Source organism: Myxocyprinus asiaticus, chromosome 25 (genome assembly GCF_019703515.2).
Source record: "Myxocyprinus asiaticus isolate MX2 ecotype Aquarium Trade chromosome 25, UBuf_Myxa_2, whole genome shotgun sequence".
Lineage (NCBI taxonomy): Eukaryota > Metazoa > Chordata > Actinopteri > Cypriniformes > Catostomidae > Myxocyprinus > Myxocyprinus asiaticus.
Window position 1 is genome coordinate 41,359,114 of NC_059368.1, and position 16,886 is coordinate 41,375,999.

The 16,886-nt window shown below is 38.0% G+C and overlaps 1 protein-coding gene and 1 long non-coding RNA gene across 6 annotated transcripts in view; one reads left to right on the plus strand and one right to left on the minus strand.

Moving 5' to 3' along the window:
* Nucleotides 1–12,357, plus strand: part of LOC127415801 (E3 ubiquitin-protein ligase TRIM9) — a 260,197-nt gene extending 247,840 nt beyond the window's left edge. For 3 of the 5 annotated variants that reach the window (XM_051654751.1, XM_051654754.1, XM_051654755.1), the window contains one exon: nt 297–827. In XM_051654751.1, coding sequence (XP_051510711.1) covers nt 297–341 — 45 coding nt within the window. In that variant the 3' untranslated portion in view covers nt 342–827. Of the gene's footprint in view, nt 1–296; nt 828–12,095 lie in introns of those variants that run through there. The other 2 variants (XM_051654752.1, XM_051654753.1) reach the window with 2 other exon arrangements.
* LOC127415893 (uncharacterized) overlaps nt 6,575–16,886 on the minus strand; it is a 30,404-nt gene continuing 20,092 nt past the window's right edge. Inside the window, exon 3 of the long non-coding RNA XR_007893010.1 lies at nt 6,575–6,951. This is a non-coding gene — a long non-coding RNA (uncharacterized LOC127415893). The remainder of the gene's footprint in view (nt 6,952–16,886) is intronic.

Below are 16,886 nucleotides of genomic sequence, written 5' to 3' on the forward strand. Positions count from 1 at the left end.
CTGATAAAACATATGTCTCATTCCTTTATTGAATGCATTGCTTGCATTGTGAGATACAATATCTAACACAGTGTTCTGGTTGTACTGTATACTGCACATTTTTGTCATCCAGGTATTCCATGTAGGTTATACAGAATATTTGCATACTGTGCACAGTATACATACTGTGTAATGCAGAAATAGTAAGAGTAGTATGGCAGTATGTTATTCCAAACACAGCTGGAGACTTTTCACATACTTAAATAAGCATCTGCTCTGAAAACATTATTTACTGAAATGTTGTTTTTTTCCCACAGGTGACTCTGATCACAGGACTTGAAGTCCCAAAGCACATTATGTGATGATTTTTTTCCAGTGAGTAGAGTCAGACCTTTCGCATCACACAACAGTAAATGTTCCCTCTCTATGTTGTGCTTTTGTACGGTGCGGATGTATAAAACTGGTAAAACTTTAATGGGACTTTCTTGGAATATTTGCTTTAGTTAATGTTTTTCGCTCATGGTCGCATTGATTTGCATATCAGTGTTTACAAATCATCCTATGTTTACAAACAAACAAACCACAGGATATGGGGGCTGAAGCTGGAGTCAGACCCCAGAGCACTTTTAAGTAGAGTTCTATCTGTGTTTCACATACATCCAGTGAAATATATCTTTACATGTCTCCTAGGTGGAATCTCATGAAGTTTTTGTCATAACCAACGATGAGCAGCAGGACATTTTGTCGATCACTTAGTTTCTGTTTCTGCAGCGTCACACTGGGCAGCTCTGCCCACCTTAAAATCACGTTGTTCAAAAATCCCGCTCCACATAGCTGTACAACCCCAATTCCGGAAAAGTTGGGACAGAATGGAAAATACTTATAAAAACAAAAAGGAATGATTTTTAAATTCTATTCAACCTGTGCTATATTGAAAGCACTACAACAACTGTTAATTATTTAGGCATTGAAGACATACAGTAAGTTCATTAAGTTTAGCAAGTGGAATTTTCCCCCATTCATCCATTATGCTGGTCTGAAACTGGAAAAATTGTTGTGTCTTGTGTTCTCATCAAGTAACAATGAGCTTCTTACTGAAGAACTGACAAGATGTCAAGCTGATCTGAATGTTTTCATCTGTGATCACACTCAGCTACATATTACATATATCACAAACACTGATAGGGTATGCGATGAATCCATAGTAATTCTGTCACCAAGAGTTTTTTCCTGTGTTTTTCTCCTACACAAAGACTAATGAAATCAGAAAGCGTAGACACGACAGTCTGTTTTTATTGAACATAATTTCTTTACTCACTGAAAGCTGCAAATAGACATACACATTACACGGCAAGCCTTTAGGAGATTAAGACACAATTAGACTTTCACAAGGTAAAGTTACTCCATGAATCGCTTCCTAATTCACTCTTTTACAATTGTTTATGCTCATGCGATACTCCTGTTGTTATTTCGGTGAGCTCCATGTGACTGAATCAGAGAGAGAGTTACAGTGAGTTGGTATGTTTGTCAACACTCCACCATTTTTTATCGTCAAGTGTGTCATACCTCCGACAGTAGAGAGCGAGATCTCAGCAAAACAGTCCGCATGTGTGACACCCTCAGCCAAAATCGAGTTGTTTGGAGTCTGCTTGTGTGGCATCAGCTTTACCTGTGTAACATCTTCTGTTTCACATCACCTTGTTATTTCAACTCACCAGATTGTTATCAGTCCTAAATTGCCCCCGTCTCAACTTTTTTGGAGTGTGTTGCAATCACCTGATTTGAAATGAGTGTATCTTAGAAAAAGTGAAAAAAAATTCACAAGGTAAAACATCAAATTATGTTTTGTAATAGTGCTTTCAATATACTAGCACAGGGTGAATAGAATTACAAATCTCTCCTTTTTGATTTTATTAGCATTTTCCATACCGTCCCAACTTTTTCGGAATTGGGTTATATTACAACATCAAATACGATCTGACTGGCTGTGATTGTGTGGCGTCACACAGCATTTTCACATCCATTGTGGACAGACAAATTGCTTGTTGCTGGAAACTTGTCACATCACACCTGGTTAAGATAAGGTGTTAAGATTACCCCAAAATACAATTCAAATGATTAAATCATTTTGAAATTTTGAAGCACATCCTCTCTTAACAAAATGTTGAAATGGTTTCAGATTAATTTTACATACTAAACAAATCTCAGGTTTACTTAAAGGTTCACTCTCCCATTTAATGTGCTCTGTGATTAAAGAACAGACTTGGCCTCAACAAAATCATCACCCTTACCTTGTCTGGAATCTAGGGTGCTGGGATTTGGGGTGCGTCTCATCTCGTTCCCTATGTTATGAATCAGTATATCATGAACAGGAATTTGGGCACTATAGGGTGTTCATCCACTGAACATTGGGAAACTGATGACTCAATTACCTGTGACACAATTACGAGGTCACACATTTAAACAGCTGTTATTAACAATATAAATGACACTGTTGAGCATTTTCGTGGTGGATATTAAAACAGAGGCCTATATTATGAAAGGTAATTTATATAATTGAAGAAATAAAAATGAAAGGTGTATTTTTAATCTTCCAAAAACTCTATTATTTGAAAGGTTGTTTCCCTTTTGTGCACATTTTGGATGAAAGACACTACAAACAACATCTCTTTTTAAGAGCTTTGTAAATTAACTTCATAATTTTACACTTGTGGTAATCTTATAATGACATGAAAGACTTCAGAAGACATGACAATGTTTCCAGTTAGGGAACATAGTGAGCAACAATGCTCCCTGGTTTTTACGGTGCATTAAGGGAATTTTTAGGGAGCAAACATTTCAGTGCAATGAAACGATTTTGCAAAAGGGAACGCCCTAGAAATGGCCGACTCCTTGATCAGTGCCCTGACTACCGACTAGGGCGCTGATTAAGACACCCTTGGTCAAGTCAGATGTCAGATATTGGTGATATTTACAGTCTTTTAAGTGAACAAATCCACAAATTCCTATTATTATTACATTTAATTAACTTATGAATGGATGGTGTTTGTATGGAATGTAGTGTTGCTCAATTTTAGAAAGAAAACTAGATTTTTACTTTTTGTGGATCCCCATGCAAAACTCCCCACCACAATGCTATGGGTGTTTGGGATGCTTGTCAGGGCGTAGCTGTAGAGTTGCTAGAGTGTTCCGAGTGGTGTTTAGCGCATACTACGCAATTGTTTACTAGCCTAAATCAAAAGAGCCCACTTCCAAATCTCTATGATATTCTGGTCCTTAGATATGGCTTGGGTCCCTCGGGTAATGTAAGTCTAAGGCGTTTTATCATCCGCCAGGTGAAAATTTTATGTCGGTTTACTTAGAAAAGTAAAAGCACATCGCATGATTTGAAGTATCCTTCATTTCTGTAGCACAAGCGGTGTAGGACCAGTTACATTCCGTTTAATACATTGGGTTAGGTGTGTTCAAATCTCTAATCCTATGTATGAGCAATAGTAGTATGCTCTATTGACAGTTTAGTCAGGAGAGAAGGTTGTGTTTGCATGTTGTACAGCTGTAAATATGGTAAAAGCAGTGAAGTGCGCTTATGTTACAATATGGTAAAAGCAGTGAAGTGCGCATATGTTACATATTTCATTGTATCGGTGTTACACAGTGATGACACAAATGAAGGCCCTTTCACACCAAACAAAAGTTTGCCGTGATTTGTCATTGCGATGAAGACTTTGAATAGAAACAATGGATATTCTGGGAGAGTCTTTGCATGTTTTTTTTTCTTGTTCTCCTATATTAAGTTTATACCTTTGTTTTAATTATAAAGTTTCAGGGAGACATAAGAAAGAAATTTAAAATTGTATTTACGTTTATTATCTTGAGATTAACTTCACACTTTAGATTATAAAAATGTGGGAGCAAATAATGAGCCATTGTAGAGCATGGGGTGCTGTTGATATTTGTAATGCATTTGAACAGTTTGTTTAATGTACTATAAATATCTTGATCCGCTTTTGTTGGGCAGTGAGTATTTTGCTGTTAGGAGTACCAAAATAAAATTAAAGTATTCCTCACACTAAATAATAATAATAATAAAAAGAAAGGAAAAGAGGGAAACTAAAAACAGCTGTGTCTTTAAAGAATGTTCCAGGTTCAATGTCCAGCTTTATAGGCAGCATTTGTGGCATATTGTTAGTTATCACAGGGAGTAATATTGACTCATCCCTCAGTTTTTTTTTCTTTTTAATAGTAAAAAGTAAAACAATTATAACTTAAATAAACATGAAAAAACTTAGTTTCAAAAGTATAGCCACAAGATTTAATCATTGCACCTTAACTTGAGACTACTGTGATAAAATCACTTTTCATCTCATGACTCATGACCAGGTAAAGACCTCGCACAATACGCGCAAGGACACCAGAAATGGATGATGCAACAATCTGCAAAGGTCTGTTTACCTGAAGAAATGACAAAATTAGTGTTTTAACAAAAATAGGAGCTGCGCATTTCCGCTTAAACCCTCTAGAATGTCTTGCCCCACAGGCCTCGATTGTAAGTGCGTTACTGTAAACATGATTTTTTTGTTTTGTTCTTAGAAGTTGTAGGCCAAATTTTTATTATAACTCTGTGATAATTGACGAGATGCTTTCCATAAAGCTTAAGCTGTATTAAACCTGGAAAATACTTTTAAATCCAAGTTATGTGGGTGACGCCTGCCAAAACTGCCCTCTGTCCAAGAAAATATATATTGCTGAATAACATTTCTTACAGTGTAATTTTAATGGCACATTGGATTATTTATTTTCTTTAAGTATATATGTAAATTTATGTTAACATAAGTAACAGAATCACTGGTCATGTACTCAGTATAAAACAGATAACATGTAAAAATTGTTTAATTAGATTCCAATTATGCTGGAATGGGAAAATATTTAAATATTTGGCTGAGAAAGTCCACCTCATGTGCTGTGCCTCATTCACACATACAGTACTGTGCAAATTTTTAGGCACTTAAGATGTTTCACAAAAACATTTGTCTTAAGATGGCTTTTTATATCTTCAGCTTTAGTGTGTCAATAGGAAAAATACATTTTAGACTCCCAAACATTACTTTTGCAAATAGAAAAGATTAGAATAGAAGATAAGGGTGATCTTCAAGTGATGGCATTGCCTCCACAGAGCCCCCCACTGAACATCGAGTCAGTCTGGGATTACATGAAGAGACAGAAGCAATTGAGAAATGGATAGAAGAACTGTGGTGAATTCTCCAAGAAGCTTGGTACATCATATCTGCCAACAACCAAGAAAAACTGTGTCCAGGTGTACCTAAGAGAATTGGGGCTGTTTTAAAGGCAAAGGTGGCCACATATTGATTTAGCTTTTTTGTTTACTGGACTTTGTATGATGTTAATTGATAAATGAAAACTATTTATGGCATTATTTTTGAAGTCATCCTTACTATGCAACATTTTTCACAAGTGCCTAAAACTTTTGCACAGTATTGTATATGCCAAAATTAAAGACGATGCTTGGGAATCTGCCTCAGTACATGCTCCATTGTGATTGACTGTTTCACTAGAGAGCAGTGTACACCCAAACTGAAGCCCAATACCAACAAACTAAAATCCTTATTAGAACAGAAAGCACAGGTCTATTTCGTAATGGGATGTTTTCCCCAAAACTATATACACATCCAGTCCTTTATAATTTTTATTATATTGAAACACACTGCCTGTTAGTGTGACCAGTGACCACCATCAAAAAATAAGGAAAAAGTTACATATTCCATTCTGATGTATCATCGTACTAAGCTTTAATGGATTTTAAAAAAACAATTTTTTATAGCATTATTCATATGTGGATAAACAGTTTGTTTTTCAGCCCTCAGCATATCTCACTACAAAGTTGGTTTTAAGGGAGTGGTTCTCAACCAGGGAGCCCAAGAAAGCCTTCAAGGGGGTCGCAAGATGACTTAAAAATATTTAAAAGATGTTATAATAATCTAACGTTATTAAAATGCAAAAATCAAGATGTGCAAAATGTAAACAGTTTTCGGTGCTCTTCTACTGTATGTGACCTTTCCTCTTGCTAATGTGATCTTTTTTGTATGTTTCTGTGGTTTGTATATGCCATACTTTTCTTACTACTTAGTGTAGAAGAAAAGCTGTCTTTTCCCTTTTAATAAACAATAAAATTCTGGTGGCAGAAGATTGTTTCTGATGAGTTTCCTGTCTGTGGTTTTGATGTCTATTCACGCTTTTCAATGTGTTTCAATGAGGGATAGTTCACCCAAGAATGAAAGTACGGTCATCATTTAATCACACTCTTCATGTCGTTCCGAACAGAAGACAAGTAAATAAAAACTTGCTGCCTCATGATCAGTCATAAAACATGTGAATAACAATTTTCTGTCTGTTCGGTCTGAAATCATATGGACTCCTTTTATGGTATTTGGGGCTTCTTTTTTGTCCTTTTGGAGCTCAACAGAGTCAGTCCCCATGCACTTTCACTATGTGAAAAAATGCAGCATGAACATTAAATTCTCCTTTTGTGTTCCAAAAACAGAAAGTAAGTCAAATAGGTTTGGTATGACATGACAGTTTTAATTTAGGGTGAACAATTCCTTTGAAGCCTTGATTAAATAATTGTAGTCAATAAAGAAAGAAAAAGAGATAGAGTCCATCAAAAAAATGATAGATGATGTACTAGAAGTGGCAGTCTAAATACGCCAATAAGGACATTGTAAATATACTATAGATGTAATGGTAGAGGTGCAGTAGGGTTAATTTTATTTTGCCCAACAGATATGTCTGCATTCAAAATGTGGTGGGTATGTCTGAATATGCAGATGACATGAATAATAAAACAGTCACACATCCACGGTTACTTTTTCACTTGAATTTCTGAATATCTTTGGTGTTTAAGACGAGCATTGTCCTCCAAGCTCTCTACCAGAGGACGATTTACTTTTCTCAGTCCTGTGAACAAACACAGATTCATGGAAAAAATAAATCAGCAATACTCCAAAAACTATGATCTAATATCAATACTATATGAATAATATTATATTATTATATCAATATCCATTTTAAGGCACCAGTGTCTAGAACATTTGACAGTCCTTATAATTTTTGTGCAAATTTAATTTAAGGGACATTTTCTTAACTTTGTCAAATTAAATAGGATTTCTGGCATTAAATCAAAATGAAACATTAATACAACCTTGTTTTCCCCTCTTTTTCTTCTGCGATTCTTGAGAAAAGACCCAAACGGGAGGAACATAAGTGAGAACATCTTACAAACTGCATGAGATGTCAAGATTTTTACAAAAATGTGGATACAAATAACCATTAAAATTCAAAATAGCAAACTTACTGATTTTGATTCCTGTTTCTCTTTCATCATCTTGTCTTTTATCATTTGTTGATAGACTTTTTAATTAACATACTGCCTTTTGGGAGGCTACAAGAAACTAAATGTTCTTTATTTCATCAAATACTTTTTTTTAAAACAATTTTGAGAGTTCATGTACAGTCACAATTATATATTTATTTTATTTATTTACAGTAAGGCAGTCACAATGGAAGTGAATAGGGCCAGCCATAAATGCTAAAATTCACACTGTTTAACATTTATGGACTGGCCCCATTCATTTCCACTGTAAGTGTCTTACTGTAGCCTCGATATTTGCTTTTATTTTTATTTTTTATTTTATTTTTTCAAAGGGCAAGTAGAAATTATACATCAGTTAACTGTCATTATAATTAAAAAAAAATATTTTACTGCAGAATCCCACATTTGACCAATTAGAATATAGTATTCCAGAGAGCTGTGTAATAAAATGTCCATAAATTCAACAATTTATGATTTTGGAAATGTTATATGAGCAAAATCCTTCTTTTTATCAGCCACAACAGCATAGTTACCGGATGATACCAATAATCTTAAAATAGCCAATCAATCAGTCAATCAATCAGCTTGGTGGATATATCGGTCTATTACTAAAATGTAATGCTTAAACATTTGAGAAGAAGTGACAGAGAAGCCTGTGAAGGTAAACTCTTTCTGGCTCGCAGCATGATGGGAGTCCTGCTCAAAAACCCTCTGCTGCTGTTTCTGATACCCAGACAGTCCAAACCTGTGAACCTCAAACCGAGCCTGTGGAGGACACGCACGGTCACAAGATCTTCATGGGATGTTCAAGGATAAATTGCAAAAAGCCATTTTTGTCATTTTCCAGTAAAAAATTATAATAAAAAAAATAAATTTAATCTAAACATCCTTTATATAACATACAGTATAATTATATTACAATACATTTGATACATATGTTTTGAGCCAACAACATACTGTATATGAGAGGGAAAGAATTGAAACTGCACTAGGTCCTCTGGCTTTGCAGTCAAAGACAGAGGTGAAGAACCTTGGTGTCATTTTAGATTGTGATCTGAATTTTAAGTCTCATATAAGTTGTTACTAAGAACTGTTGTTATTATCGTCTTAGAAATATCGCATGAATTCGACCCTTTGTTTCACTTGATGATGCGAAACAATCTATTCATGCTTTTATTTTTTCTTGCATCGACATTTGTAATGCACTTTCAGCCAAGGACGGTGAGTGATTTTCTCTTTTTCTTGTCAATAGCCTATTGATGCTTGATTGATAATAACAACAGGCTTATAACAAGCTGCAGCAGGTCTAAGACACAGATCGGATATTTTTAGATTGTTGTCCTATCTGCATCATGTAGGCCTAATACATAACGGCTTACATTAATATCGCATCAAGACGGCGCAGATTTTTGTCCCGTCTGTTTACACGCTCGTAATACATTAACAGCTGTGTATTTATATCATTTAGCGTCAAGAGGGGCATTTTAAAGCGCATTTAAATGTTCATGCGTGCAGCTCACCATGAGATAGGAGCGCTCTCTACTGTAGAGGTCTTCACGTGTCCACCCTAACCCAAGGACCCGAGACCCGACCCCCGTACTTGTTCGGATCCACATTTTATATGGTCAGCCAGGTTCGGGTCGGGTCCCATTCTATTGCTGTGTCTTCCTTTCCATTGACTAGGCAACCAAGGTATGGCAGCTGCAATACCCTGCCATGCGCAATTGACATAACTTATTATAATTAGTGGTGCTTGCGGAGCAAAACATCACTATTATAATCACACATACTTATTAGTGGTGCTTGCGAAGCAGATCATCACTATTGTAATCTCACATACTTATTATTATTCTTATTATTAGTGGTGCTTGCAAAGCATCACTATTGTAATCTCACATACTTATTATTATTATTATTAGTGGTGCTTGCAAAGCATCACTATTGTAATCTCACATACTTATTAGTGGTGCTTGCAAAGCATCACTATTGTAATCTCACAAATTTATTATTATTATTATTATTATTAGTGGTGCTTGCAGAGCATAGCATCACTATTGTAATTTCACATACTTATTAGTGGTGCTTGCGGAGCAAAGCATCACTATTTTAATCTCACATACTTATTATTAGTGGTGCTTGCAGAGCAAAGCATCACTATTGTAATCTCACATGCTTATTATTAGTGGTGCTTGCGAAGCAAAGCATCACTATTGTAATCTCACATACCTATTATTATTATTCTTATCCCGTACAAAACTTCGGCACCTAACTGGTCCCACACCGTTTGTAGTAGACCCATGAACTAGGTGTCAAATCGACCGGCCTATTGATGACACCTGTGCTATGACTTTTCTAAGGGATTGGGGGTACGGTGCACCCCTGGGGGGCAAAAAACATCCCAAACATTTCTCATAGGCATACATGTCTCACCCATGAAAAAAATTTTTGTTCCCTACTATGGCAGTCAATGCAAGAAAGTTGTCAAATCATATCTCCCAATCAGAAAGACATAGAGACATGGGGGAGGGCTCATTTCAATCGGGCTACCAATCAGTCTTTAAGGATCATCTTGGAAATGGTGTAGCCATGCCCTAGCAACCATTTACGGCACCCTAGCAACCGCCCCCATAGACTTCCATTCAAAATGGCTCAGAAGGATATCTTCATAACAGAATGTCATAGACACTTGGGGATTGTCTCTTTTCAGTCAGATTAGTAATCAGCCAATAAGAATCTCTCTGGTCACTGGCTAGCCACACCATAGCAACAATTTAGAGTACCCTAGCAACCAGCCCTATTGACTTCCATTAAAAATGGCTGAGAGGACTATCTTTGGGTCAGAACATACTTCAGACATGGCAGTTGGCTTATTTCACGTGGGTGAGCAATCAGTTTTCATGTATCCATTTGAAAAACTACTTAGCCACACCCTAACAACCATTTAGCACACCCTAGCAACCATCCCCACTGACTTCCATTCAAAATGGCAGAGTGTGATATCTTCTGATCAGAATGTCCTAGACACATATGGATGCTATCATTTGATTCTGACTAGCAAGCCATGTTCGAACATACCCTGTGTTTGGGGGTAAAATGTACCCCAGGGGGTAAAAAGGGGGACAAAAACCTATACCAAAAAGTCCCATAGGGTTCTATGGGAAGAGAATTTTGTTCCTACTATGGCAGTCGATGCAAAAAAGTTGCCAGATCATATCTCCCAAACAGAATGACATAGATACATAGGGGCGGGCTCATTTCAATCGGGATACCAATCACTCTTTAAGTATCACCTTGGAAATGGCATAGCCATGCCCTAACAACCATTTATGGGATCCTAGCAACTACCCCCCATTAACTTCCATCCAAAATGTCTCAGAAGGATATCTTCAGAACAGAATGTAGTAAACACTTGGGGATTGGCTCTTATGAGTCAGGTTAGTAAGCAGTCAATAAGAATCTCTCTGTTCACTGGCTAGCCATGCCCTGGCAACCATTTAGAGCACCCTAGCAACCAACACTATTGCTTTCACTTAGAGTGTGATATCTTAGGATCAGAATGTCCTAGAGACATGACAGTTGGCTTGTTTTAATTGGCTGAGCAATCAGTTTATGACTATCATAATGGAAACTGCTTAGCCACACCCTAGCAACCAAACACCATTGACTTCCATTCAAAATCACTAAGATGGGTATCTCAGGATCAGAAAGTCATAGAAACTTCCGGGTTGACTTATTTCACTCAGGATGGCAAGTAGCCTTGATAAGTATCACCCCGGTAACTGCATAGCAACCAGATGGGGTTACCCTAGCAACCAAGTAACAAATCACGTATCTCTGCACCAGAAAATCATAGTGATTTCTGGGTTGACTTATTTCACTCAGGATGGCAAGTAGCCTTGATAAGTATCACCTTTTAGACCCACGAATGAGGTGTCAAATCGACCGGCATATTTACGATATCTGTGCTATGACTTTTCTAAGGGGTGGGGGGTACGGTGCACCCCTAGGGGCCACAAAACCATCCCAAAACGTCCCACTGACTTAACATTAAAAAACATTTTGTTGGACCATATCTCCGGATAAACATTTCATAGAGACATGTGGGTGCTCTCATTTCATTTGGGCTGGCAAGCCGTCTTCGAACATACCTTCGAACATGTTTGGGGTAAAATGTACCCCAGGGGGAAAAAAGGGGAGCAAAAACCATCCCAAAAACTGCCATAGGATACTATGGGAAGAGAGATTGTTTCTTACTATGGCAGTCAATGCAAGAAAGTTGTCAGATCACATCTCCCAATCAGAATGACATAAAGACGTGGGGGCAGGCTCATTTCAATCAGGATACCAATCACTCTTTAAGTATCACCTTGGAAATGGCCTAGCCATACCATACCCTTACAACCATTTATGGGACCCTAGCAACCACCCCCCATTAACTTCCATTCAAAATGTCTCAGAAGGATATCTTCAGAACAGAATGCCGTACACACTTAGGGATTGGCTCTTTTGAGTCAGGTTAGTAAGCAGCCAATAAGAATCACTCTGTTCACTGGCTAGCCATTCCCTAGCAACCATTTAGAGCACCCTAGCAACCAGCGCATTGACTTCCATTCAAAAAGGCTGAGAGGGATATCTTGTCCCAGACTCTGTATTTTGGGTGATGGGTTGTCATAAATTTGTGGGTTAATCACATTAAAAATTGGGTCCTGACCAGTCTCATGATCGGCAGGCAAATCATTTTTGGGGATGGAAGTCAGATGGAGCCAGAGCCAGGGTGTCTGCTTTTGAGGATGTGGTAAGTAGAAGGCTAGGGTTTTGGGACTTATTGTTAAAAAATGGGGCAATTATTTAGTTTTTTGGGGGGACTGTCGGGGAGGGGATGTGGAGAGTGTTTTAGTTTAATTATGTATGTTTATCATATTTTCTTTTTTGATTTTTGGTTGTTTGTGTGTTATTATGTGGGACCACAGGGGTGTTCGTTGGGGGTCAGGGTGGGGTTGGTGAATGGTGAGGGATATTAGTGGGGTTTAAATGTTGATTCATTGTATATGTTTTGGGTTTTTCTTTGTGATGTATATATGAATACAAAAAATTTAATTAAAAAAAAGATTGCATACTTTTGCCTCCCTATTTGCAAATTGTCTGTTTTGATAATCACTAGAAAGAAATAATGTTTAAAATTAAGTTGCATAGGAAAAATTAAGTTGCATACCATCCATAGGAAAGGACCACACACACAAAATGAACCTGATGAAGTGCATTTGTAAAATGAATTGTTTTTTTATTGTGTGAAACTAATGGAATATAGATTTATCATTGAAGTCAGTCCATCGCGCACATTTTTTGGAGGACTGTGTGGTGAATGGTGGGGGGTTGATTATTAAAAAAACAAAACAAAGCTGATGCTCTGGGTTTGCTGATTTTAAGCCCCTGGTTAAAAATTTTCCCTACTTAAATCAAAAACACAACACCAAAAATGACAACATATCCCAGCTACACCACAGCGGGAGAGATAATGAGCAAGGGACAAGAAGATACAATATTAGAGTGTAGGCTGTGAATGGTGCAATCAGATATGTAGTCACCATCTTATCACCAAAACATGATTGTCACTGCATCATCATCATTATCATGTCAAAAGGTTAAATTTGGTGAACTGAGTTTCCGTAGTAGTTCAACTGAAAATCAGCGAAAGGCAAACTAGACTGTAGGACTGTAGGCGTGCTAGAAATAATGTTAACTGAAATTCTTCACACATTCACTGAAAAATAGGATTGATTAGAAGATCAATTTTAGGATTTTAAGATGAGATTTGATTCAAATGAAATTATTTCATATGGATTTTTTTCTATAATTTTTCCCAGCCCTAATCACCATCATCACTACTACAAACTACTGGCAGCATTTATCTCCTCAATCGGTAGCATTTAGGGCCCTGATGGCAACTTGTGTTCATGGCCACAGGGGCACTAAAATGTAGAACAGATGGTAGCAACTTAAAAGTCTGAGTTAAGAGGGTGACCACATTCTGAGAGGATGGTCTTTGCTTTTTGCCTCAATGCCCCATTTTAGCACACTCGAGACCACCTATAAAATACCATAAATGTAATAATGCTAACGCTACATATCCTAAACTAGGTTACAGTGTTAGTAGAAAATATTAACCACAACAGCAACTACAAGCAATTTGAATATAAATAACTTAAGTATTTCCATTTCATCCAACTTTATACTCAGCGCCATCAGAAGTTCAAGATGGCGCTGAATATGGCTGCTGTGTTGCGAGCTCCGACCCAGTATTGCAGTTTTTTGATTGTTTTGTATACAATTCTTATGGTTTTTTGTCTTGGATGTTGTCTGCCTTATTGTATACGATAGATAAACACTTTTGGACATTGGTTCTGCAATAGCACACCGAAAACCGGACTTTAAATACCTCAATGCCGACCCGCTGTTTTCAAACATGCCAGCGGAGCCCTTTGTCTGGGCAGCCCGGCCGCGGAAACGGAAAAGGGGAAGGAGAGCTGGCGTTCTCATCAGACTAAGACGTTGCGCAAATCTACCCTCACTACCCAGTATTCTACTGGCAAATGTTCAGTCTCTGGACAACAAGCTCTGTGAGCTGAGAGTGCGGATCTCTTTCCAACGAGAGACGAGGGACTGCTGAATTATCTGCCTTACAGAAACTTGGATGCCTGAGGAGATTCCAGACTAAGCCATAGAACCCGCGGGGTTCTCCATGCACCAAGCGGACAGAGTGAAAGACCTCTCAGGTAAAAGCAGAGGTGGTGGTGTATGTTTTATAATCAACAAATCCTGGTGTGATCAGAGGAACGTACATTCTATCAAGTCTTTCTGCTCTCCTGATCTGGAATTTCTCATGCTTCTGTGTCTACCATTCTAGCTACCGAGGGAATTCACAGCGGTCATTATCACAGCTGTGTACATCCCCCCCACAAGCCGACACAGACCGGGCACTCAAGGAACTGTATGGGAGTATAAGCAAGCAGGAAACCACGCACCCTGAGGCCACGTTCATTGTGACCGGGGACTTTAACAAAGCCAACCTCAAGTCAATAGCACCGAAATACTAACAACACATCTGCCACACGAGGGGACCGGGTTTTGGACCATTGCTTCTCTCCTTTCCCGGGATGGCTACAAATCCCTCCCCTGCCCACCATTCGGCAAATTGGACCACTCTTCCGTTCTGCTTCTGCCTGCTTACAGGCAGAAACTGAAACAGGAAGCACCCGCCCTCAGAACGATCCAGTGCTAGTCGGACCAATCAGATTCAATGCTACAAGACTGTGTTGGGCCTCATGTATTCAGATAGAAGACAAAGGCAGGCCTAATACAGTCGTAAAAACCTAACTCAAGCCCCCACCTTCCAAGTCGTAAATCTTACTGATAAAAATTGTGCCAAAATCAAACAAAGGAAGTCCAAAACAGACTACAAATCCATGAAGCCTTGCTCACTAAAAGATCGAACTCTCAACTCCTATTGGATGAGGCACACAACAGAACGTCCCTCAAACATGACATCATCAGGAGTTGAAATACCTCTGAAATGCTTCCAGAATTTACTTCCAGCGACTTTGTTCACCGAATATAGACGTAGCTCTTTGCTGCACTCAGGTGCAACCTCGTGGCACAAGGAAGTAATGTCCGACTTGAAACTATGGCCATACAATCTCCATCTCGCTGGACGAGTTGAGATTACTCTGTGTTCAACCGAACACTAACGGATCCGAAGGAGATCGCCGAGCAATTCGCGTCTTCATCCGTTTGCCTACAGAAGTGAAGAGATTAAAGATTTCTCTTCCATCTTCAATCAAGTCGACATTTCTGAGTTCTCCGCCAGCCCGCCGAGAATCAACAGCTGTGCCCGCCGACAGAGCGAGGAAATGGACTCCCGTCATCACATGAGCCTCAAGGAACCGGGTCAGAGTTAAAGGACGGAGGAAAACACATTCTACCTGTGTCCTCATGTGATTCAAGTAAGAGGTTTACGTCTGGGCAGAGATAGAATATTATAGTGTGTTATTCTTGTGTTTCAAGGTTTTTGCTCGTACAGTTTACGGACCGTGTCCGCTCATTATTAATACTCAGGGTATTAATTATCACAAATTTGTTTTGCTGTATTGTGGTCCAACCAAATTGGATTGTTGTGCAATTTCACCATTGTGGGTGAGACAGCAACTGAGTTCATCCATTAAAGAGTCAAATAACGCGGGACTTTTACGAGCCCCGCTCGTAAAACTGCGTCTCTGAGTGATAAACTGAGAGCTGTTTTCTCTCCCACTATCGTGAAATCGGCTTTAGGGCTGTCACTTCTCTCACTCTCTCTCTCTCTCTCTCTCTTTCTCTCTCTCTCGTAATAACCACACTGACACACACACACACACACCTTATGTGTTATAGGATTATTTTATTTCCATATCTAATCATATCACTGTTTAGTTTGTAGTTGTAAGTCGGAAGTTTATTGACTGCATTGTATTCATTATTAATTGATATTACTGCATAAATAAACTTTGTTTATATTACAAAGAGAAGTGTTTTGGTTTGTTTTGCATACGCCTGTGTCATGCTGACGGGATGTCAGTGCTCGGATTCAAACCTTCATTCATTGTTTTTTTTCCCGAAAATCGCTATTCTTCGGATGTCGATTTTCCTAAGAAAACAATCTAATATTGAGACTGTTTTTAATATTTGGTTATTAGTCCCTGATTCCAGGGTGGTGCCCCGTCAATGTTAATCTTTATTAATATTCTATTGATTTTTGATAATTATCTTTGATGATTGTTGAATTTGAATGATCAGTAAGCTAGTGTTAATTTTAATTAATGTTCATCGATGTTAACAATTAACGATTATCTTTGATAATTGTTGATTTTAAAGGATTAAAAAACTAACATTGATTCTCATCAATGTTCTATTGATTTTAATTAGTAATTATCTTTGATAATTCTTAATTATTGCTAATAACCAAACTTGCTCCTAAACGTAGCACACTACATTTACTGGAGCCCCATATGAGGTTTTAATGAGTTAGATTCAATTGATTAATCTAAATATTAATTAATAACTACAGAAATAATTATTATTTCTGATAGTAACACTGATCTAAACAACCAGTAAAGCCCTACATAAAAATTGGTGCCCCGTGTGAGGACTCCTACGTGCCAGTTCTGTCACAGTCTGTATGCATAAGAATCCAAAGTAATAACTTGAATCATTACTTCAAAGTTTGGTTCTGTTTGACAATTTACTTCTCACAACTTGCCAAACATAAGCCAGTGTGGTGTGAAAGTGCTCTTAAGAGTGAATTAGGGGTTGGTAAATTTACTATAGTCTGCTTAAAACCTGCTGTTGTTGTCCTAATGCTTTCATCTAAATGTTACAGAGAGGTGCCAAGTCACTTCATTGATGTCCACCAAAGAGAGAACGCAGTGAAATTTGCACATTACATAACAGTAGACCGTAAGCCACAGGTCGAAGCCTCTCACCTGTGCTT